Genomic DNA, 24680 nt, shown 5'->3' on the forward strand with positions numbered 1-24680 from the left:
CTGATTTTATTCAATGAATCATGAATCAAGCAACATCCAATCTAGCCAATAGAAATGAGCTCCAAGTTGCTGTCCAAAATGTCCAATCCTCTATAGGCAGACGGGAGCAAGAACAAGGAAGTTATGCCAGCAGAAAGTGGGTTGGTTGTGGTAAGATCACTTTCCTTTAGGGCATGGGAGGGGTCTGTCAGACAGATTACCTCACTGTTGCTGACCAGATAATTCCTGATGGACTGGTTTAAGATTCCATTTCTGGGAGAGGCCAAAACTGTAATTAAGTCTTGGTTTGGTGATGTGGGGCTTAGCATAAGTGACTCCATTTTGGACCTGTTGTCTTGTTCTTAACAAAATAAATGCATTAAATTTGCCATTTTAGCTGCATATTCTCTTTGAGCCCTGGTGACTTTGAGCCCTCATTTGACTTTTATCTCCTGAAGTTGTAAATATTTCATATTAGTTTAGTAAAGGTCTTTCTAAAAAGAAAGGGATGATTTTAACTCCAAAGCAAGCTACACAATAATTATCAGCTTCCCAGGATTAATTAAGCATTTATATCATTACTTTAACACTGTAACTTGACTTTGAAATTGAAGAGGTAGCATAGCATTATAGTTATGAACTCGGATTCTGGAGCCAGGCTGCCAGGTTTGAACATGGCCTATGCCTGTCGCTCACCAACTGTGGGACCAGGGGCAAGTCAGTGCTGCAAAGGGTTATTTTGAGTGTTCAACCAGCTAATATTTGTAAAGCACTCAGTATAGGTATTTGTTAAGTAGAAAATAAGTAAATAAATGAAAAATAAAATGAAATGAAGATTCTTTTCTAGCATATATCTTTAGATGGAAGAGAAGTTTATTTCATTTGAGGCTATATGGTGAGAGGGGCATTGGAGGTTTAAAGCTTTCATTTTGGTTTTTCATGCATGCAAATATGCTTCTGAAAGAAGAGAGCATTTTTCTATACATAATCAATTGAAAACCATAGATTGTTTATGAATGTTCATGCTAATTAGTTTTGAGTTACCACTGAGAGGCCACATGGTGAAACACAAAGTGGAAAGGCTGGTATTTAGAAAGATGTGCAAATAAGACAAATGAGTATGCCAGGTATGCTTCTGTCTCCTGATGGGTGAAACTTTTAATCTGCTTGGGTGTTTGTAAATTACAGTCTAAATAAAGGAGTCAAAAATGCTGCTTTGAATTCACGTGTATAGATAGCCTTCCATGAAGAAGGACACGTGCACTAGAATATGGAATCTTAAGAAGCACGAGGCAGTTGAGGCAAAGGGTCTTCTGCTCCTGTAGTCTGAAAATGTCTGCAAAGGGTGAGATTTTGTTTCTGAAAAGCAATTCTCACAGTCCCCTGACTAGTAGAGAAGAATTATGATTTTAAAATCCACAACTCTGCTGTTCACTTGAATTATTTACATAAGCAAGGCTTCGCCTTCTTAAATTAGAACCATAGTGAAATATGCTTTTTTTGGACTTTCTGGTGTTCTCAGTTAATTTAGGTAGACTTGAACAGAATGGAAATCTATAAAATACTGCCTTGTTTTTAAAGTTGGGTCTCTTCCCTTCTACTGTGTTTTAATACACTGGCTTATTTCCATTTTTATGATATTTAGTTTTTATATATCATGATAATTATTGTTTTGATAAATTGAACATCCCCCCCACCACACACACACTTTATTTTTAGAAAATATATCTGTTATCAAATACAAGGAAGAACTAGTTCTAGTTTGTATTGATTGTGAATTTTTCTTTGATTTGATTTAATTGCCTAATTCCATTTGGAAACTTCAATTTATATGATTATTTTTCTACCCTCTTTTCATTAACTACTAAAAGTGAATACATAAAAAAGCAGGTGTTTTGAATAAAGCCAGACTTGATTTACAAAACCAAAGGCTTGATTTAAAGAGTGTGATATGACCTTCAGCCTGGCTAGGTATTATTTAGGGTTTCCATCATCTGATCTAATTTTTTTCCTATTTATTATAAAGCAAGGCATTACATTGCCTCAAAAATGACTGCTGGATCTGCTCAAACATTTACTGTCTAAGGAAACTGGAGAATCATCATTTACTGATACATTTGAAGGTTTTCCAAAAAGATAAGGCGAACACGTAGAGTAACAGTTTTATGTTTGATAAAAATTTTCTCAAAGCCTAGCAACCTAACCAGAAATGTTGAATAAACCAATGTGGGAAGTGAAGTTTTTTAAAGTATTCTGTAGTATCTTAGCGGGTATTTTTATATATTTCCTTAATTCTAAGTTAGATGTAAACTTTTCCCATTTTATAGATGGCAGAAGTGACTAGCTTGTCCAAACAAGTCAGAATCTGACTTGAACTCAAACCTGTGTTAGCACCCCTTGATACTTTGTCTAGTCCATCCACTAAATAAGAAAATGTCACCTAAAAGATAGGAACCGCCAGTGTCACGAGCACAGGGCAGCAGAGCAAAGGAGGAATGAAGATGCGAGGGGCAATCACAGTATCCAAGGCAAGGACAGTGTCCTGGGGAAAGAGCACGAAGAGGGAGAAAAGGAAACCGTCACAAAATTACGTTTCTTATCATTCTGAACTCTGCGACAAGGGTTATACATTTAAGAATTTTTTAATAATATAAAATTCTTGCACAAAGCCAATGCCTACTGTTCTTTGAAAATCCTTCACCATTTATGTTGTGATGGCACCAACAGTGGAAGAGACGTGCGTGTGCTGTTAATATGGATGTGCCCTGTGTAAATTCTGAGCTCACATAATGAAGAGGAGCATACTCTTTAGCTTAAAAAAAATCGCATTAAAGTTAATTTTAACCTGTATATAAGGCTTTTTAAGTGAAAGAAAGGAGGGATCGCATTGTCAAAGATGATCTTGTTATATAAGTCATTGCCAGAGAAATTCATTTGATTGAAAATGGTGCCCCCCAAAAGTTTCTAACTCAAAACAGTTTCTAGACAATAACTTGCTTGTACAATCACTGGGCCTCTGTAGTCACAACAGCGATGTCAGTATCACCAACAACTTACTTTCATATAGCAGTTATCAGTTTCTTAACAAGTGGTACCTGTCCTCACATTAAGTGAACTGACTGTAGTTGCGTCAGACTGAGGATCACAGGAGGACTCAGCCAAGCACACAAGAACTCAGAGCCTGGGTCTCCAGCTGGGTTCCCTGTTCTTTCTAGAACACTGGGGTCACTAGCAAAGCACACAGTTTAGGGAGTGATTCCAGACGGCCATGTTTTTCTGAATTTTTAAGCAAACAACATTTCAACTCGCAAAGTGCGACAGGATTGCTTGCTAGTGTCCCTGTTATCTTTTAACCTAGGGCACAGCAAGTGATAGACTCATTAGAAGGGAAGTGACTTCTCTGCTGTTGGCGTGATATGGCGTGTCTTCCCTCACCTGTTTGCAGGGTGAGGAAAGGCCTCAGCGTCTTTGCAAAGATTTTCAAAGACAGAGGAGGAAGTAGGGTGGTGGGTGGGTGGGGGAGTGTTGGGAAGAGAGAGAGAGAGAGTATGAGACCATAATAGAAACAGTACCCAAACTAGGCTTATGAAATAAGTTGCCCTGATTTAAACAACTCATTATCATGGGTTTGCTTGTTAATAGTCAGATGCTTCCTTCATTTATCAGTCTGAGGCCTGGTTTAACCCCAAGACTAATGCTAAACAAAGTCATGTGCTGCCCATGAAGATGCCTAGTTAGGAGCAAGCATTTGGCAGGGGGCTGGAGAGTGGGGGGTAAGGATTTCCCGTGTCTTTTCTAGGAAATACTGTGGGTCGGTATATTTTAATAATTAGCCTTAAATTCATTTTATATTTCTTGCCTACTAGCTTTCTGGCAAGCTGAAGAATTTGGAAGTAATTGTATATCTTTACATTTTTTTAAAAATCAGAAATAAAATGTTTGTGACTGAATATTGTAAGCTATTAACTGTCGCCTCCATAAAACAGCATTTTTTTATTTGCTGCACAAGTCTCCGTCTATATGTACTCCAAATAATAGATTACTATCCCTTTGAATTTTAAAGCATTAAAAAAAATCATTCAGCTTCACGTTATTACCTCTGGGGCTTTGGTTAAGAGCATTGCAGTGGGCCTTAATTTTCTTATCAACAGTGTAAGGGTTATGTCAGTACCTCCCTCATACGGGGTTTGGTGAAGAAGCCGTATTTCATCACTGGAACAGGGGTCGCAGTAGGGCAGTGCTTGTGCTTATGCTCATGGTGGGTAGGAGAAATGAGTAATCGAATCAAATTTTCTCTGTTTCTTAAACTTTCTCATGAATCCTTCCCACCCACCTACCCACCACCACCATATTTGAAACAGTAAATCTGGCACCTTTAAGTTTTATATCACTTGCCAATCCTTGTGCTACCAAAGAGCGTATCCACTGGAACACACCACTGAGCTTGGTGGACTCATTTCCAGCTCCAGGCATTTCTAGAAGTAAGCTGAACTTAGCTGTCTGGTCCTGGTTGTACTTATCTGATCTTTCAGTGATTTCTAGAAAGCCTCAGAGAGAGTTCCGCCAAACCAATCTGAAATAGTTAAGGAAACTGGATTAATATTTTGAATTTTAAAACTATCCAACTACTTTTTTGCCTAAGTTGTAAGTGATCTGTAGGGCTACTGATTTTGCTTTATTAATTTTTTCCATCTTGTATGTCCCCTAAAAAAGGAGGCACAGGTAGGTCTTTTGAAGAACTTTTGTGGTTTTGTCTTCTGATTGTGATCTGGTAAGCAAGAAATTCCCGAATCTGACTGTCTTTTCCCCCAAATCTCCTAATCTCTGAAGGGTGCAAATTGAGTGCATCTATGTCTTGCTGAAGTCAGTTTAGAGATCTAATCACAAATTTTAGACCTTGATTTTAAAGGCCGTTTTCTTAGCCTACATTTTGACATTAGCTGTTCTATATTTGATGTATTATAATCTAATATGAAGCAGAGAACTCTAGGTGGCTATTTTGAGAAAAGATTTTAATTATTTTCCATCCTTCTCTGTTAATAATGAAAATTTCCCATCTTTTTGTGCTTTACCCTGTTGCGTGCTAATTACAGTACCTCTTATCTTCCCTGAGGGGCCTTGTTTTGTGCTCTCTTCCAGACACAAAATAAGTAGCAGCTTTGTAGACTGCATTAAACACTTGGGCTAGGAGGCCTGGTGCCTGGGAGCTGTATCTAACTTAGAAAGTAGCCTTGAGCAAGTTACTTAAGTTCCTTGTGTTTCTTCATCTGGGAGTTGGAAACAACAAAAGTATACGTGAAAATGAAATATAGGGAACTGTCATCAACATCCCTCACCAGAGTGGCACATTTGTTACAAGTAATGAACCTACACATACATCAGTAGAGGGGGCTGCGCTCGGATAGGGGTGGAGATACATGAGAAGTCTCTGTACCCTCCTCACAGTTTTGCTAAGAACTTAAAACTGCTCTGAAAATACAGTCTTTCCTATACATTAATTAATTAATTAAGGAACTAGGTAAAATAAGATTATTATAGCTGCTGTTTGTTATGAAGGTGGTAACAGAAAAAAATGCATTTCTTCTATGGTCCTTGGAATAAATTAGGGAATTAAATCCTTTGAGAATTACCTCACTGATGATTTGATTCCAATTTAGCAATTTTTCCAGAAGTATCAGTGCATGACAATGTAACTGCAGAAATATGACCATGTACATGTTAAAAAAGCTGGTTCTTTCATTCATTCACTCAACAAACATTTATTGAACACCTACAACGAACCAACCATGGTGTTCAGCACTAGGGATATGGCTGTAAATAAAAGAAACAAAATCTCTAATCTCATAAAATCTAGAATCTTGGGAGCTTTCATCTAGGTTATTGATTTCCCTTAAAAAAAAAATTTTAAGGTATTAGCTTGCTCAAGGTAAATAGAATATTTTGCCTAGCTGTAGTGCCATATGTATGTACTGTTCTTAATACTTCTCACTGTCCTAGGTACTGTTTAGTAACAGAATTGTTTATTATGATGATTCTGATATGTTAATGAAGAGATACTCATTTGCAAATAACTGTTTAATCTATAATTGAAATCTGGCAGCTCTCTTAAAAATAAAGACAGTTAAAATGCATAGTCACTGGCATGCTGTATTAAATATGCAATTGCAAAACATTAAGAAAGACATATCCTATTTATCACTTTTAATGAATCTTTCACCCTAGTCCCACCGTAAGCCCTAGATGGTATTCCTGCCATCCCACCCATATGCTTCTAAAAGCATTAACTGTTCACGGGTCCGTGCGTGCCCTAGTATAAAATCAAAATCTCTAGGGTGTTTTTGATCACACGTAAGCAAGCTAAAAAAAAAAAAAAGAAAGAAAGAAAAGAAAGCCCATTAACGTTACCATATCCTCATTAAGATGATGGGCCCCTGACCATAGCCTGATGTTTGCCTAGCAGTCTGAAATTCATGTACGCAAAAGGAATTTTTCTTATCCTTTTGAAAGAAGGACGATAAATATTTATATAGCCTTAACTCTTTCAGGCAGGTACAGGATCATGTTTTAGAATGGGAAGATGCTGCTCAGTTTTTGACGGGGGAGGGTTGGAGTTCTTTTGTTTTTGTTTTTGTTTTTAGCATAATTCATCTTTCTCGCTACTGAAAAAATGAATTGTAGATTTATCCATATTGTACAGTTATCCTTCTTTCTCCCCATTAAATATGTTTTGTCTTACTTCTCTGAAATCCTTTTGAGTTGTGGCTTTTCGGGCAGGATTCTGAGAGAGACAGAGACAGACAGACAGACAGACAGACACAGGGCAGTGGGCAGCAGGACTTCTGACCAGGGCTCCTTAAGAGAGACCAGGGACCTAATTCCTCCTGCAGCCTTCTGTTTTGTTAGCATGTTTAGCAACCGTCTTACACTCAGTAGTCATGCATCCATACCATATTGCTTTCTCAAACTTCTTCCGATTCTGAAGCAGTAATTGGATAGAGCCCCCAAGATGGCTTTCTACTTAAAATTAAAATTTTTTCCTGATTCCTTGAATCAAGATATCCAGGAGTAATGCTGAACTCACGAACATGTTTCAGCTCTCAGAGCTATCTCCTATAGTAAATGAAAGATGCATGAAACTTGGGAATTGACTCCTGACGGGAACAGGAGTGCCATCGGCTGTGATACCAATAGGAATCCAGCTTTTCCAGCACATACACTGATTCCCACAAGTAGGTTATCATCTGAAGACAATTCAAGATTTGAGCCAGGTAATTATTTTAATTGTTTCTTTCCGACTGGTAAACCGAATCCCCAAAATGTTACTCCCATTCCTTCCTTCCTTCAGCCTTGCCTTCAGCGAACACTGTTAATCCCAGGCTGTGTGTCAGCTCTGGGAGTGAAGAGAAGAAACAGTGACGCTGAGATCAGTGCCCGGTCGCGCAGCAAGGGCCAGGCCCTGGCCATGTCCATGGGACACTGTTGCTGCTGCCACCACGACCACCGACCTTCCACTGGGGGCGCTGCTGGCCCTGCCCCCACATGAATCTGTGAGCCAGAAGTGACCCTTCAAGTTACTGATTTCAAACTCCCTCCCCCTTTTTTTAGATGAGGAAACTGAGGCTCCAAAGCGAAATGATTTGTTTGGGGTCACATAGCTGGTTAATGGCAGAGGTCAAACTAAAGGCTTCTTGACTCCTTGGTTAGGACGCTTCAAGCTCTTCTCCTGCTGGCTGGGGTTCTTTCTTGAAAGGGAAGGAAATTGTACCAATGTACCCAGAAACCTTTGTAGGATGTCAGACCAGAGACAGGGGCTGTGGTGGATCTAGGCCCTTATTCGGAATTAAAATACCAAATTGTTGTGCTTTAAAACTATAAAGTAGAATAGAATTCATAGTAACATGCTGTATTTGCATACTATCTTTTGGCAAACCTTTAGGGTGAAAATAGGCAAGAAAGTAAAAAATACTACAATGTGCTCTCTTTTTTAATTGAAGTGTAGTCAGTTTACTATGTACTGTCAATTTCTGGTGTACAGCAGAGTGTTTCAGTCACACATAAACATATATACATTTCTTTTCTTATTTTTTCATGGAAGATTACTACAAGATACTGAATGTAGTTCCCTGTGCTCTCCAGTAGGAACCTGTTTGTCCTTTGTGCCCGTGTTCTCTCCGTCTCTCTGCCGACCCACTGCTGCTGTCTCCTCCCGGCCTCTGGAGCCCGTTCTGGCCCAGCTGGCCTCCCTGCCGGAGAGGGGGCTTCCTAGGGTGAGGGGCTTTCCCCCTTTGCTGCTCCCTCCCCTGGGAACAGATCCTGCCCCAATTTCCTTTTTCTTTTTTTTTTTTTCTTTTTTTTCTTTTTCCTCTCCTACTCAGTTTTGTGAGGATTTTCCTGGTAGTTCCCAAAGTAAGCGATATTCTGGCGAAGCTCAGTAGGCGTTCTGTGCGGATTGTTCCGCATGTAGTAGTTCTTGATGCATTCGTGGGAGAGGGTGAGCACTGCGTCCTTCTCTGCCATCTTGGCAATCCCCCCAACCCCAGCCATGTGCTCTTTTAAATAGGAGAAATTCGGTGAGAGGATTTTTAAAAATTCACTCTTCCTGTAGTGTGGAAGGTGGAAACCAGTTCTTGAACGTTGAGTCGTTCACCCCATAGCAAAGGGGCTTTCAGGATTTAAGTGACATCCCAAGGTTTATTTTAACTGTGCGCTGCCGCATGCGGAGTGTAACATTAAAATGCCTCGCCCCGGGTCTACATGTTATGGAACTCAGGTTCAGCAGCTCACTGCTTGAAAGCCAATACTTGAGAGACAGTGCTGGTAGGAAAGGAATGATTACTTTATTCAGGAGGCCAGCAACTCCGGGAGGTGGTGGGCTCGTATCCAAAAACCAGCTCCAAAGATTCTGCTCAACCATGAACATTTTTAAAAGGAGAATCATTTGGGGAGAGGGTCAGAGTCTTCCTTATCTTTCAGTGTGTGCAGACTTCCTTCTGACTGGTTGATGGTGAGGTAATAGGACGGTGTTCAGGAATCTTGTGCTCAGCCTGAAGTTGCCATCTTCTACTTGGGTGGAGGCCTTAGTTCCTACAGAGGAACTCAAAAGTACTGTTATGTATATTCCTTGAGAAGGAACCAGGAACCTGCCCATGGCTGCACTGTTGTTTCTTGACTGGTCCTCTTTGGTTTCTGCATTCCCTCCCTTCATAGACAAGCAACTGTTTGAATCTGCCCTTAGGAACTCAGGGAAGGTCAAGGAAGCTGAAGGAAGCCTATTTCATACAAACAAGAAAAGGGGCAAAGAAAGGATTTGTACCCAGGGACTCCCCACAGGGTCTTGCTCCATTTCATGCAATCTGTATGTTAACGACTTGAATATTCTCGAGGTCTCTCAGTTACCGCAATGCAGTAGCTTTGCAGCAGCTGGAAAATCCAGATGCACTAAATAGGTTCAGTAGATTTTCCCAGCTACTTGGCTCATTGGCTTGGTTTCTGCTTCTGAGGCTCAGTAAGGATTGCAGAGGTTCCTGTCTACCTCTGTGATAAACAGCTTTTCCTAGAACAGCTCACAGACAGGGCAGTGTTCAGGTTTAAGTAGACTCTGTAATATTGTGTTTGGCAGGAGAGGCCATTTAAAAAAAAAAAATCAAAGCAGCCCTCATAACTAGATTCCTTTTTGAAAGGTATTACTGATCAAAAAATATAGCTCACAACTGGAAATTGTTTGGTTTAAATAACTGCATGCTCTTCTCCTTCCTCCCCACTCAGTCCTTCCCCTAAAAGGAGACTGAGATGAAAAATACGTAGGATTACTTGAAGCTTTCATCTTTCTTAGTGATCACCCTGGAAGAATTTTTTTAATACTTCATTTAAGTAGAATCTTTTATTCTTGGTTAAATTTATACAAAAACTACCCATGTGTTCATCTACAACCTCAATTTCCTTGTGTTGAATTTCATGTATTTTCTCAGTTGTCTATCATCAAGAGGAACTAGGGAGAGAGGATAGGTCTGAACCAGGCTACTCCCATTTAAATTCCATGATGTGTGTGTGTGCGCGCATGTGTGCGTGTGTGCACACACACATGCTCAGAGCTAATTACTGGTTGCAGTAAATGTGGTAGATTTTCAATTTAGCTTCATCTCTGAGACAGGGAAGTAATATCAAAGGAGAAAAACAGAATAAGTGAAGAGAAACAAATAGATCAATTTTCTTTAAATAAAGATATTTAGTATTCATTTTTTTAGGTCATCATTGCTAATTCTCAATATTGTATACCTGTCAGCAGCATAGCAGGACTTATGTGTGCTTGAAGAAGCTACATTTTCACAGCAGGAGAGGAAAACAGAATAAAGCATTGAGATGCAGGTGCACAGTAATACAAGCGGGCTCTTTCCCTGCAGCCTGAATGCCTGGCCAAGAAAGCAGAAGCTCTCCAGCTCAGCTCTCAGGGTCTCCCGGAGCTAAGCCAAGAGGCGTGGGGGTGGGGGTGGGGGGAGCAGGACAGAATAGTTGTTATTCAGTCTTCTTTAATGAAATGTATTGCCCACTGCTGAAAAATTGTGGCAGTGTCTTTTGTTATGCTAATTAGACACCATTAGAGCTTGGCCGTCTTTGATTTCTGCTTAATCCTTTCTGCTTCCTCTGCCTCCATCCCGACTGGCAAATGGTTGAAAGATGGTGGGTGTACTGCACGTGTTATTTATTGCTCACATCTATGCTAAGTTCTTTGGTAATAGGGTCAGTAACAAAAGATTTATCTTACCAAAGACAGTATGTATTCTGGACCTTCATTTTTGGCTTTTTCAAAAATAAATTTGAGAATAATCGATTTCTGCATTTTAAGTCCAAACACTATTCTTTTTTTATATGGTTGCTTTTGCAGCCACACAAAATGGGAAATGACAGATTGGAAAATTTAGATGGCCTCTCTCCTTGGTTGCCTGGATTACTCGGAAAACAACGAGCAAGTTGATCGTGCCTTAAGCTTTTGGCGAGGCTAGGGTCAACCAGAAAAAGGGAAGCAAGATTAATTTAAAGGTCAAAAAGAGAAATTCAGCAGTTCAAAATTCCTGCCTTTAACAATTTATAGATATGTATGTATTTTTTTCCTAAAATTAAAGCATTTCATTTACATAATTAGTGCAATTAAGGGTATTTGTGGTGAGTTAAAAAGATTTTTTTTTTGAAAAATGATCAATATGGTTCTTAAAATAGAGAAAGGAGGAATTTCTGTTAAATGTTTTAAAACTACACAGCAGTGTGTTAGAGCAGTGCTGTCCAATGAAAATGAACCACAGATGTTATTTTAAATTTTCTGGTAAGCTACACTAAAAAAGTAAAAGGAGGGGGATAGGTGTAGCCCAGTGATAGAATGCATGCTTATCATGCATGAGGTCCTCGGTTCAATCCCCAGTACCTGCATTAAAAAAATAAAATAAAAATAAACAGGTGAGGTTAATTTTTATATATATTTTATTTAATTCAGGATATAAAAAATACTATCATTTTATTGACCTACAACAGATAGACTGCCATTTGTTTCTCTAGGGAAAATGTGGGTTTATTCTAGAGCAAGAAAGAATTACAGTTTTGGATCTGCAACCACTGTGAGCCACATGCAAGTCCCTACACAGCAAGGAGAGGAGAACTCTTTTAAAGAGGGGGAAAGAAAGTTGGGAGGGCTGTAGTGAACGAAGAGTTCATTGGAGGAATTGAGAGTTTGGAGCACTGTTGTGACTTTTCATTAGCTGAGTTATTTCAGTCTCTGATTGGCTGAGCTCTTGCCAGGAAAGAAAAGAAAGTCTTTCTCCTTCCTGTTAGGCTCCGCTCTCATCATGAAACTCAGAACTTCCCCTTCTGGCCACACAACTCTAATTGAGATTTCTATTTATTAATTTTAACCATTTCAACACATAATCAATATAAAGTTAATGAGTGAGTCTACATTCTTTTATTTAAAATCTGGTGAGTATTTTATACTGGTGTGTGTTTTACAGCACATCTCAGTTTGGATTTGCCCATTTCAAGTTCTCAACAGTCACTTGTGGCTAGTGGCCACCATAATGGATGGTGCAGGTTTAGATTAATTCGTTAATTCACCACGTGCCTAAAAGCAACCGTCAGGATAAAATCCATTTTTAATGTGGATAAGTATTATGAGCTGTATGACTGACCATGTCACTTATTGTCTAAGGAGTGAGCCTTATCTCTGAATTGAAGAGTTTGAACTAAATGATCTATTAATTCCTCCACCTGTGCCAGTTCTGAATTCATGATTCAAAAATTCTCATTTAGAACCTGAGTAAGGTAGAACTTATCCATCCTCTCCTATAATTTAGTATCTGAAAAGAAGCCTTCTTTCCCCACAAGGAAAATTGGGAGGTGTCCTATATGCCACACCCACATCTTTTTTCTCCCAGTGTCTGAATCTTTCTCTGAATTCTTTTGAGTCTTGTATTGTTTTGATAAAGTGTTTGGTAGTGTAGGAGACTGAAGGTGCCCGGTCCTCAGTGCTTTTGGAAGAAGGTCTTTGGGCAAATACGAGGCTAGTTGGCAAGTAATTACTGCATAGTAGTAGATTAAGCACTAAATCTCTCTCTAAAACTCAGCTGCCTTTCTGTCTGCCTTTCTCTCTGTAATTTGGATCATTTATTGTGTCATCAGTGAAACAAAAATTCTAAAGACACTTTCCAAGAAGATAATCTGCTCTGTAGTTCGAAGATGTGAAGATTGTCACCTTTGTGCCGATATGAAAAGCTCATCAAAGAAAATTGGCCCCATCTTGCTCAATAATGGCTGATAGGGACCAATGGGAAAAGATCAGGAAGGTAGGAGCGAATGGAGATAATTATTCAATCTCGGAATGGAAATTTTAATAAAAAAAAGGGTTCCACGTAGATATCCCATATTGACCCCACTTGGTCATCCCATTAATAAGATCTCATGAATAGATATTACTGGCAACATCTAGCCTTAGGGCTTTTTTTTTTTTTAAGGGAAAGGTAGTTAGGTTTATTTATTTTTTTATTTTTAGAGGAGGTACTGTGGATTAAACCCAGGATCTCATGCATGCTAAGCTTGCCCTCTACCACTTGAGCTATACCCTCCCCTACCTTTAGGATTTTTGATAGTTTTATATGTTGAGCACTTTCCTATGGTGCTTGGGCATTGTAGAGCTTGCCTAGTATAGAGAAAAAATAGTTGTAACATACTTGTGCCAAGTCTGTGATGTGGAAGGGCCACTTGTTTGAGTTTGTTAAGAGACCAGATTTCAGATTATATGTTCTTATTACAATTAAAAAAAAAATCTGTAAAAGCATTGTAGGTAATACCTTAGAATGTTCTAGAATACTGGAAATGTACAGGTAGGTGGTTAACACTTGGCTGGTTTTCAAATTGGAAGTTCAGTCTGCACTCAGGTTCAGGTTCTAGTGCTGGAAAGGGGATATCGGGTTGGCATTTGTTGTGTAACTATTTGCTGTCGAGAACTGATGTTTAGAATTACATTTACCAAACCAATAAAACACTGTTACTGTGTTGCTACTGTTGGCTTTCAACCAGCAGAAGAAAACTGCTTTGTTATTAAGAATGAGATTTGCCTCCAACAAGGAAGAGGCTCCCTTGGGTTGCCTTTCTTTGACTGGGTTGGGCACATGGCTAGAAGAAAACCAGCCAGCAACTGAAGGCAAAAAGCACAAGGGCCTTTGCTGGAAGAAATTTCATAGTCTAATTTGATTCAGCAGAACCACCTTCTGTCTGGTCTTTGTATCTTGCATCTTTGCCTGGGGAGGAAGGACTTTTAAAAAGCCATAATTTTTTTTTCAGTTTTTCTTTGTGTTTAGGTTATTTCTGTAATGAGAGTAAAGACTAGTAGGGCCTGGAAAATACTCATGGCAATAAATAGAGAAGCATAAATTAAACACTTGGAGGTATGGATATTTGACCTCAAAGGAACATTCTTTCCCTTTTGAATATATTTAATTCTAATACTAAGTAGAGCTAGAGAATATTGGGGGTTTTTTCCACGCAAAGGATAGTGTTTTTTAAAAATCGAATAAATGTATTTCCTGTCATTGTTTTAAGAGTCAGATACAAGTCCAGCCCCTTTTACAATGAACTGTCCCACCTCTCCTCCCAGAATCCTTAAGTGGACCAGTAAACTGAGGGCAAGCATTTTGAATACGATGGACTTAGAGGCTCATTACTTGTTTTCTACGCTATCATCGTTTTTTGACCCACATTTCTGTGTCATGGCCCTATTTCATTATAGAATGGCATTGTGGAGTAAGGATGATATTAAATTTTAATGTTATTGCTATTATTACTGTTGACTGTTTTTAGCATAAGTCTGCCTGGTTCTTTAATTCCAGCTTCTGCAGGGCCAGAAAACAGAAGTGTGCATAAACAGTCAGGAAAATTACTGTATACCCTGGAGACCCAGCATCGCATGCTCTGCCTGTTGTGAATGATGAATCAAAATGGAAAGGTTATCATTTTCATTAGCTAGGAAAGAACAAGACCATACTTTTCTCCAAGTGTAATTACAGTGGTTCACTGGCAACATTACACTGCAGTAATTAGTCTAAAGGTGTATGTGAGGGCAGGCTTTTGCACAGACACTAGAAATATTATTTCAGAGTTTAAGGTCACAGCCTTGTGTTTAACATGTTCCAGGCAGCTTAGGAGGGAAAAAAAAACTAATTTGACTGGAGCTAAAGAAAGACGTTTGACATTTCCCAGAGTCATGCATTCAGAAATCAGTCAGGTATAAAAATTGTATTTTATTATCTACAATAATAAAAAAAAATACTTAGCTGCAGAAGTAGCATGTCAGAATATTGTGTAGGATAAACAGATAAAATTCGTTTATTAGGAACATGCTGTAAATAATTATGAGAGTGTTTGATAGGTGGGTTTTAATCCATTTTTTTCTCTAAGGCAATTGGACAGAGAAATTAATTGCTAGAAACTTTTCAGGAGAAGAAAAATAATTTCTATCCCTTCTTATAACTGTTTTCAAGAAATAAATATTTCTCTTACACGGGTCTTCAAATACATATCTATCCTTTGTGAATGGTTGGTTGGTTGTTTTTTGTTTTTTGTTTTTGTTTTTGTTTTTTTTTTTTGGTACTCTGAGCAGTTATATTGAATTACTGAAATCTCTCTAAGCTAACCCTTCAGAGTAGAAAGTGAATTGCAATTATTTTCCAAAACTGTACCTCAGATTTTCTGTTTCAGTAAAAGAAAAGGGAAAGGGGGGGGACTAATAAAGAGAAAAGTAAAATTTATGTGAATTATATTTTAAAGCCATATATGGGTTTAAAAGAAATTCTTTGCTTCTCCTCGTCCACGGAGTACTCACACAAGTAACATTTCTCATTGGATTAAAGGCAGGAGCCCATGTACTCTCATGTCTTTGTTCAACGTCAGTGTTACCTTCCTGTCTTGAAGCAGTCCTTTTTAGTTTCTCTCTTTAAATCCATAGATGGCCACACAGAATATTGTTTTAGGACTAATGGAGAAGTAGGGTGTACTTGAATGAGCATTCGTTCAGGAACCAAATTTGGTTAGGAACCGCTGCTTTTTAAATGCAAGTGTGTGTTTTCTGTGTGTTATCTGGCCATATGGTTAAAAGTGATGTTTCTCACCACTTCAGGCACTTGGGAAATTTTAAGCAGAGATGTGACACAAATAACACAGCCAGCTGATTATGTAACGTACTGAAAATCTATCCCGAAATTGAATTTAAAAAAACACTGCTTTTTGTTTGTCACAGATGTTTCTCTGCTCAAGGAAAAGCCATGCGCTGCAGAATTAGATCCATAATGTACATTTTCAACAGCTAGCAATTGAATAGGAGACATCAAGTAGTGGGAATGGTTCCAAACCTTCTCCTCTCTGCCACTGAGCAAATCACCATGGCTTGCTGGACCTCAGTTTCCTCTCTGTGAAATCAGAGACTGCTAAGCCCCCTTCAGGTCCTTACCTTCTTTGTCTGTATAGGGGAATACGGTCTTTATTTTCTGCCTTTGTGGTTAAACAAAACAAAACAAAAAAGAATAAGAGCTTTTCTCATCTCTTTCAACAAAGCCTGGAAAATTCTCTTCCACTCATTCTTTCATAGTCAGGGCTGTAGTTCTTAGCAGCTCTGTGAGATCAACAGTAGGTGCAGGATTCTGTGGGGGTTTTCCTGTACCTTCCCTTACCTCAGTGACCCAATCTGTGAAATGGAGAGATGATTTTTACAAGACTATTTTCATAGTTCATTTTTCATAACTTATATTTTTGAAGTCAGGTTAAAATGGACTAAATGAAGTTCCACACCTCTTAGGAAAAGCCGCTTTCTTCACTGACATTTGATGAATAAATTACAAAATATGTCTAGCTTGTTAAAGCAGGTGCCGGGACTGACAGCCACTTTGCCAAGTTCTGAAGTTCAAACTTTGTAAATGGGAACTGAGATTCCCATAGAAATGCAGGGTTGTATTCCCATCCCAAGTTCCTGAACTCTAAAATGCCCTAGAAATTAAATAAGCATTTTATTTAATCAACTCTGAATTATATACCCCATAAACCAAATCAGAAGGAAAGGGCCATCTTTCTTAAGATTTTTTTAAAAAGGGTTTTATTGGGAAGATTTTGACAGGATTCTTTAGGTTCAGGTCTCTGGATAGCTTTATGAGAGGCTCTGTAAAATTTTTTTTTTTTTTTTTTGGTGGATTTTAAAGACCACGTTGTTACTTTAAGTGCAGCAAGAAAGTAGCTGTAATTTGCAGAGGGCTCTAAGCATGCATTTACTGTGAGAAAAGAGACAGCCTGGTTTTAGAGTCCATATTTCCTTCATCTGAAACCTTGTGAGCGGACCAAGTCTACCATGAATGATGACTTAGAAGTTTGGAGCTGAAAGTTCCTTTAAATATTATAATCCACTTCCTCTTCAGCCCTGCTCCCTCCCCACCTCCCTGTCACTTCTGCCAAACTCTCATTTTTTCTAGGAGGAAAGTAAAGGCCCAAAACATAGCCAAATCTCTTTTACCTTAAAAATAATCTACTCAGACCCATGTCCTCCCACTCTACTGTTCAAGTTGAATATGTGGCATTTGATTTTTTTTTTAATTGAAATACAGTTGATCTACAATGTTGTGTTAGTTTCTGTTGTACAGCAAAGTGATTCAGTTATATATATATATGAGTATGTATATACACATATATAAGCACATATATACATATATAAGCGTAGAAATACATAGATACATATAAAATACATAAGAATTATATTCATTTTCAGATTCTTTTCCATTGTAGTTTATTAGAAGATACTGAATATACTTCCCTGTGCTATACAGTAGGACTTTGTTGTTTATCTCTTTTATATATAGTAATGTGTATAAGTTAATCCCATAATGGTTTTATCCCAAACTCCTAATTTATCCCTCCCTTCCTTTCCCCTTTGGTATCCATAAGTTTGTTTTCTATGTCTGTGAGTGTGTGAGTCTGTGTCTGTTTTGTAAATAAGTTCATTTGTAGCATTTTTTTTAGATTCCACATATAAGGGATTTTGCGATTTGATATTTTTGAATAACCCTTCTTTCTATTCCCCTCTCCTTGGTTCTGTTAGGGCTGTCAGTTCCTTCTCCCTGCAAGTCACTTTCTCCTTTCTTCCTGTCCTTGAAAGTTCCAGTTATCTTAAAATCAGCCTCTGGACCATTCTTTGGGTTTACAATACTTGAGTCTTAATCATTTCTGCTGAACAGTCAGCCATATTGTGCCACCAGTCACCAAGTTCATGAAAACCATTATTTTCAACCTCCTCTATATTCTTTAAAATATATATATATATTCTGTAAAGTCAGGAGTTTATTCATTTTTTAAATTACACAAGCAGTCTTCCTGTTAACTTCCTCTTCAAAGGGCTTGTCTCAAGTCAGTGACATAACCTTGCACTCCTGTCGGAGGTTCCAGCTGTTGAGGAAGGTTCTGTCAGGGCTGGTGAGTAGAGAGGAGCCGCCTTCTCAGCAGAACACCACAGTGTCAGATGAGAGCAGATGTCACGGAGCCTCAGAGCAGACACACTGTGTTGTCTGTCGTTCTCCATCTGTAGGACAAGTCCATCCCTTCTAGCAGATCCGCTCTGCCGTTAGCGTAACAGATAGGGGGGTGGTTGGAATCCCAGTGGTCTCAGGATGACTGTCACCTTACCACCTTTCTCCAGGAGCCCTGCTTTTTTTTCTGTGAGACCAGGACTTCCTTGCTGGATAGCAGAGGCATTCTTAAGCCAATCAGGGTGGTTGCCCTGAATCTTGCTGTGTGGTCTTTAACTATACTGAGTTATCATGTGGGGTTGGGGGGAAAACAGTTGGAAAGCAGAGAGGAAGGTGGCTCATTTTCAGAAAGATTTGAGGCTTCTGTTCATACCTTTGGCCCCTAAGTTTGTCACCAAGACAAAGTTGCCTCTTCCAGAGTTCCAGCTAAACTGCCCCCTTCCTTAACTTTGTTGTTGTTTTTAAGGTTATTTGAAACAGTTGATTTTCTTAAAGATTGTATTTGATATTACTTCATTGCAACTTCATCCTTAAAAAAAAAAAAAGCACTGGGTAGAGCATTTGTTATTTGTTTCTGTTGGCTTTTTTAGGGGGCGGGGATAGATTGCATCAGCTTTTGATCCAAGTCCTAGCTTGCTTAGGCTCATTTTGGCTCAGCGTCCTCTGGGGAACTTGAAGAATCTCACCAATGAAACAAAATCCATGACTGAGGGAACCAAAAAGGTGACTGGAGACGTGTTTGCCACTGTAAATTACTGCCCATAGCAGTTTTACTGAATCCCTTTGGCAAATAATAGTGAAAAACTCACGAGCATGTGGTTCTCTGACGGTTGATCAAAAGCCCTGCCCTCTACTGTAGAAACATAGCAAGTCTTTCTAACTCTGTGTGTAAATTACTGTCATTATTCTCTCCAGATAAAATCGAATAGCCCCAAAATGATGACTACAACTGTCCACATTAGTTCCAGCAAGAGGAAAGAAGCAGTGTATGTTTTCAGTGGCTCTGTAATCTCGTATTGTATTAGATTAATTTCCTGAAAACTTAATGTTAGATGAAGTGTAATTGCAGATTTCCTTAAGAACCATCAACAGATACTTATCCTAAGTTATAAGCAACTCACACTGTGAAATGAGTGCAAACATCCTATGTTTTCTTCCAGAAGAATATACCTCAGTGAAAGCCAATACCCATCAGTCTTTTTTAAGAAACTGGGCCATTAAGCTCAAAGTAGAAGTTGGGGGAACTTTCTTGTTGTTGCTCCTTGATTTTTTTTTTTAAAGAGATTAAGGTTGCAGGAACTTCACTGGTTTTCAGGGAGTGAAGGAAGTGGGTCTTTGATGAGCATCGTCCTAGAGACCGCACCACCTTGGCTGAGGGGAGCTGCATGTGAATGAGAGTGAAAAAGACCGCAAATTATGGTGTGTTTAGGTGTTGGCATTGTATGCTGGAGAAGAGAGCTTGATGTTTTGGGGTTTTTCTTTTTAATTGTTAGGTGGTCTCCTTGGTGCAGCTGTGTTTATGTTTCCTAAATGGTAACTGCCTGAACAGGGTGACAAGTCCCTGCATATGAGAATAGAGATTTCATTTAAAAAATCTTGCCAGTGTGCTTTAACATGGAGGGTTGTATTTATCAAGTATCAATGGCAAAAATAATTCCAGGGACAACCATTCAGTACAGCTGGTTTGCTCCATCAGACATTTTGACAACCTTGTAAAAAAAAAAAAAAAAAGTAATTGATACTTTAAATGTTGCATTTCACAGTGGAATAAACTTGGAAATGGCAGAATATTTTAGAATGGTCTCATTGCTTTAACCAATGTTCTGGCTGATTTAACTCCTTGGTTATTAAAAATGCATGCTCAGATCATAAATATAGATCCTGTAGAGAATTAACAGTCCTATATTTTTGCTGTCTTCACCTTAAATGAAATGACTATGGGGTCATGGCTGCAGCAAAAAAGAGACAGTCGCGCATGATACAGAAAATGTATATAATAAGTAAATAACTGAATTAATCAATAATTTCAGAATCACGTAGAACGTGAGAAATGGTTCAGTATAAGGACTTAATGATTGGTTTTTGAGGCATTTTCTCTAGTGTTACATCCCTCATAACTCAAATGAATGTTTATTACCAGTTTCCTATTGCCAAAATATTTTCATGAATTTGAATTAGAAGCAGCTTGTTCTGGCTTGTTTTGCAACTTTGTTTCAAGAAACAAAGTGATATTTAGAAGATTTTTGTATGTCTTAGAAGCCTTAATTATCAAACTTATGTTGAAGGAGGAAATAAGATCAAGTTTTGTTTCATAATTCTGTAAGAAAAAAGATTACATACTCTACACATTTTATATTAATATACAGATAATAATGTCTTTCAGGAAATTTGAGTCAGTGATTCTTGTATTGACTGTTAAGTAGCTAGCAATCTAGAATCTACTTTAAATTCAAGAAGACATCACTTAAAAGTCTGTAACTATTTTGGTTGACATTTATTTTGGATTCTCAGGGATTTACCCTGACCTGTCCTTTTTCTTCCCCCTTCTCTCTGCAGGTTGGTGAAAGACAACAAGTGTTAGTAACGGAAGAATCTTTTGATTGCAAGTTTTACGTTGCACACAATCGATTCTATGAACAGGTGAGAGACACTTCCGTATTCTTAGGATTTCTCCAGAATGAGGAGTTCTGAAAGCACCTCAGTTTAAGCAAAAGGGACTTAAAGTAGGGGAGTGTTGTACAGTGTTGTCACAGGAAGGCTATTTTATAGCATCAAGCCAGCCAGGCTAACAGGAGGCTTATCTTTGTGGCTTAATCTACAGAACATTCTATACAAAGGAATGAGTGTGTTTTAGTCCTCATTAATCTTTGACAGGGCCCGCCGCTGGCTTTGGGGAGCTTGGAACAGGCAGTTATCACTGCCAGGATCCCCACAGCCTGGCAGCGTAGAGGGGAGAGTTCTGTCCGGAAGACAGGAAGGATGTCTGAACCGGCGGCATCAGCCTGGAAGGGCAGTGCTTTCCTCTCGCTGTCACAGGACTCACACGGGTTTGGGTGGGTTGGTTGGTTGGTTGGCTTTTTTAGTTTTGTTTAGTTCTAGTTGTTTGGTTTTGGTTTTGGTTTTTTTTCCACTTTGATAGAAAATGCTAGGGGCAAAGGGAAAAGAGTCTGTTTGTTGGACTTGGCTCAAATCTTGTGAACAACTCTGGAGACCAGCACGAGGAGCAGACCAACTTGACTTTGAGAGTTTCCTTCAAGGCCAGCCCGAAGGGCTCCCACTCACTGTCCACCTGTCCCTGCTCGTAGAAGCTCGCCTGCTCTGCCCCACCGGCAGCCAGGCCTCTGTGTCAGCGTTTGGGATTCTACTTCCCCAGGTGGCAAAGCCACTCACAAGTGACTGGAGGAAACAGAGTGCCTCCTGCAGGGCCGCTGACCCTGGGAAAGGCCAAGGAGGAGGTGACATGCCTTTCTAGCAGAGAGGGGCTTCGGGGCTTAGGGGTTTCATGAGCTGTTCCTGGATTGTACTAACTTTTCTTAATCTCAGGTGGGTTTTCATACTTTTTTACTCCTTTCTCATCAAATGAGAAGGGAAATTCTTTTCTGTGGGTTGTGGCTTGGGAAGGCTCTTAAGGCCAGGGAGGGCAAGTCAGCCAAGGAATGGTCAGGAGAAGCGGACCGCCTGTGTGAGGGAAAAGCAGGGAGCCGTGGCTGAAGAGGCCTCCAGCGCTGATGTTCCGCGTGGAGCAACCTCCGACTGGGCACTTGGGCCACAGGACATGTCGGGGAGCTTCTCAAGACCCAGATCGAGCACGTCCCTTTCGGTCCCCGTCGAGACTACAGTCGAGGACGGATTCCCAGCACTCCATGTTCGAGCTGAGTCTCGCCCCCATTTTCCATCTCATTAATTGACTCCAGAGAGCCATTTTCCGATTCAGGCCAACCTTCTGCTCAGCCCTTTGGAGAAGCTTGATTATATTTTGGTTGCCTCTTTCCTCTCCTTTCTCTTGCCATCTGGGTTTTCACCTCAGCAGGGAACTTCTCCCCCCTTCATTTTAAAGGCGATGGCATGCCTCATTAGCTGTTTCCTCCCATTTAAAGCAGTCGGGCTCTTTCCAATTATTAAAACCGGAGGGGGAAGGAAACACTGAGCCCTTCATTCAGATCAAGGCAGCAGATCAAGGGGAGTTCTTTTCCCCCAGAATAGTACCACATCTCCCAGGGACAGTTTCCTCTAGAGATTTTCTTGTTTTATAAAAAGCTGATTTAAAAGGGCTTTCAGATCCTGATACTAACGTTCTTTTAGTTCATTGCTTGCCGTGAGTAACCCACCGCCCAGGTGACCTTTCTCCTATGCTTTGATGAAGCAGTGCACTCAGTGGCCATAAAAAATCAAACTCAGAAAGACCGAGATCCATTTCTGCCTCACAGAGAAATTGGCTGTGGAACTTCTGGCTCTGATCTGAGTTTTTTTTTTGTTTGTTTGTTTGTTTGTCTCTACAACCAAGCATATGAAAGATTTCATAGGAATCATTTTTCTAAAAAAAGATGACTTCCAGAAGTGAAGATTGTATCTAGATATCAAACTATTGCTGAATGAGAATTGGTCTGTTTATTTTGGATTCTGACTTGAAAAGACTGGCAAGTAGGTCCAGGACTGAAATAGAAGTGTGAGGGAGACCTAACACACAGAGTGCGTGTAAGTCCCAAAGGAGGGGAGGCATCCTCGAGGTAAACAAGTACCTTTACAGGCATCTCTAGTGGAAGCAGACCATCCGACAGTTTCCTGTGAACCAGCCAAAGTGTCCTTCCGAGGAGCTGATACTATATGGAGGTTGGACTAACGAATACATGGATTTTATAACAGAGCCAAAGAAATAAAGGGCAACTGTCAGTTTAAAAGAGTCATTTAGCTCCAAACACCAAGTCTTAGAATATTGAAAAGGTGGCTTTTAAATGTTCTTCATCCTGGGGAGGGTATAGCTCAGTGGTAGAGTACCTGTGTAGCATGCAGGAGGTCCTGGGTTCAATCCCCAGTACCTCCATTTAAATAAAATAAACAAATAAAACCTAATTACTGCCCCCCCAAATAAGATAAAAATAATTATGAATGTTCTGCCTCTTCCCCCAAAACACACACGCTTGTGCACACCCACACACGCGCACAAACATGGGCCTTGATTTGAAGTGGCTGCTCAGATCGTGGCTCTGACAGCTGACTTGGACCGTATTAAAAGTACAAGGCTTTCGTCGGTGCTGTCTCGGTCCTTCATTGCCTGGGACAGCCAAGAGCAGTATATCAAAGGCCTGTCCAAGAGCAGCTGGCTGAGGGCTGCGGGAGTGGGGATCCCTGGCCAGCCTTCCACATGCCTGAGGACCATGGGCATCCTGCAAGGAGAGAGCGCTGTCTGCAGCCCCATGCCCCTCCCAGGAATGCCTTCCCTTCCCCAGATCCCCAGAGCCTTCAGCAGCTGGAAGATAGAGCCCGCTTAGGATGGGATCCCTGAAGGGGAAAAGGACATGAAGGGGCCACTGAGGAAATCTGAATACAGTGTGGACTTCAGTCAATAGTAATGTATCAATATTGGCTTATCAATTGTGACAAATACATCAAACCACTGTGCAGTGTTAGTAACAGGGAAGCCATGTGTGGGGTATGCCGGCGCTCTGTGCTGTCTTTACAGTCATTCTATAAAACTGAAACTGTTCTCAAGTAAAATTTTATTTTGAGAAATTAAGCCTCCTGTAATTTTTTTTTTTTTTTTTTTAGGTTTTAGTGCCAAAGAACCCCACATTCCTGGGGAAAATGGTCGAAGTGGACATTTATGAATCAGGAAAACATTTCATGAAAGGGCAGCCAGTATCAGATGCCAAAGTACACACGCCATCCATCAGCAAACCATTAGCAAAAGGAGAAGTCTCGGGTTTAACAGAGGTGAGTAAAAGATGCTTTCCCCTCCCCTGCCAGTGACACAGCAGCGGTGGGAGCCCAGTGATTTCCGACCCTGCTTCTGTTATCATTTATAGTTCCCTTTTTATTTATGCATGAGGCTTTAATCCTTTCTGACAGATTGAAATCTGAATTAAAAAGATGCATTTTCGCTGATGCTTGTAGCTTTGCTTCTCTGCCTGTGAAGGGAAGCTGTTTCTGCGTCTAGGCTAGAAACAGGGCAAAAGCCATTATTTTCAGGTGAAAAATTTACCACCAAAGATGATCTGATGCAGTATGTTTCTGTGTCAGTAGGTCTTGAGTGGAAGGGGATGAGGAAGGGAAAATTTCCGTGCTTTATGAAGCTGTTTTTAATACAGTTAAACAGGCATTAAACCATGTCAGTATGTGTGGTGACGGTGCCTTTCTCGAGGGTGTTAGCTGAATATCTGCTTTAGTCATGTGGAGTGAAAATTAAATATTTTTTTCCTTTCTATAAAAAAGTAACCTGACCCCTGTTTTATACCTTGGTAACTATGGCTGTTTGCCAAGCGCTCTCTTACATTTCATTGAGCTACAGCTGTAAAAGCTGATGGAGTGTGAAATGAAAATGTGTATCACATTTCTAAGCATCATTTGATGTCCCTTCTTCAACACAATTGTTAAGTGCTCCAAAAAAAAGTATAAAGCGATGACTTAACATTCAGAAAAGTGATGAGTGATATTTATCTGGCT

At 39.7% G+C, this 24680-nt stretch overlaps 1 protein-coding gene across 7 annotated transcripts in view; it reads left to right on the top strand.

The window, feature by feature from the left end:
• The window catches only part of CDKAL1 (CDK5 regulatory subunit associated protein 1 like 1), a 721376-nt gene that overhangs the window by 488840 nt on the left and 207856 nt on the right, over nt 1-24680 (top strand). For all 7 annotated transcript variants that reach the window (XR_004313468.1, XM_032462575.1, XM_014557197.2 and 4 more), the window contains 2 exons: nt 20577-20660; nt 23787-23951. Coding sequence is in view for 6 of the 7 variants with exons in the window: in XM_032462575.1 (XP_032318466.1) it covers nt 20577-20660; nt 23787-23951 (249 nt within the window). In the remaining variant the exon portion in view is untranslated. The remainder of the gene's footprint in view (nt 1-20576; nt 20661-23786; nt 23952-24680) is intronic.

Source organism: Camelus ferus, chromosome 20, assembly GCF_009834535.1.
Source record: "Camelus ferus isolate YT-003-E chromosome 20, BCGSAC_Cfer_1.0, whole genome shotgun sequence".
Lineage (NCBI taxonomy): Eukaryota > Metazoa > Chordata > Mammalia > Artiodactyla > Camelidae > Camelus > Camelus ferus.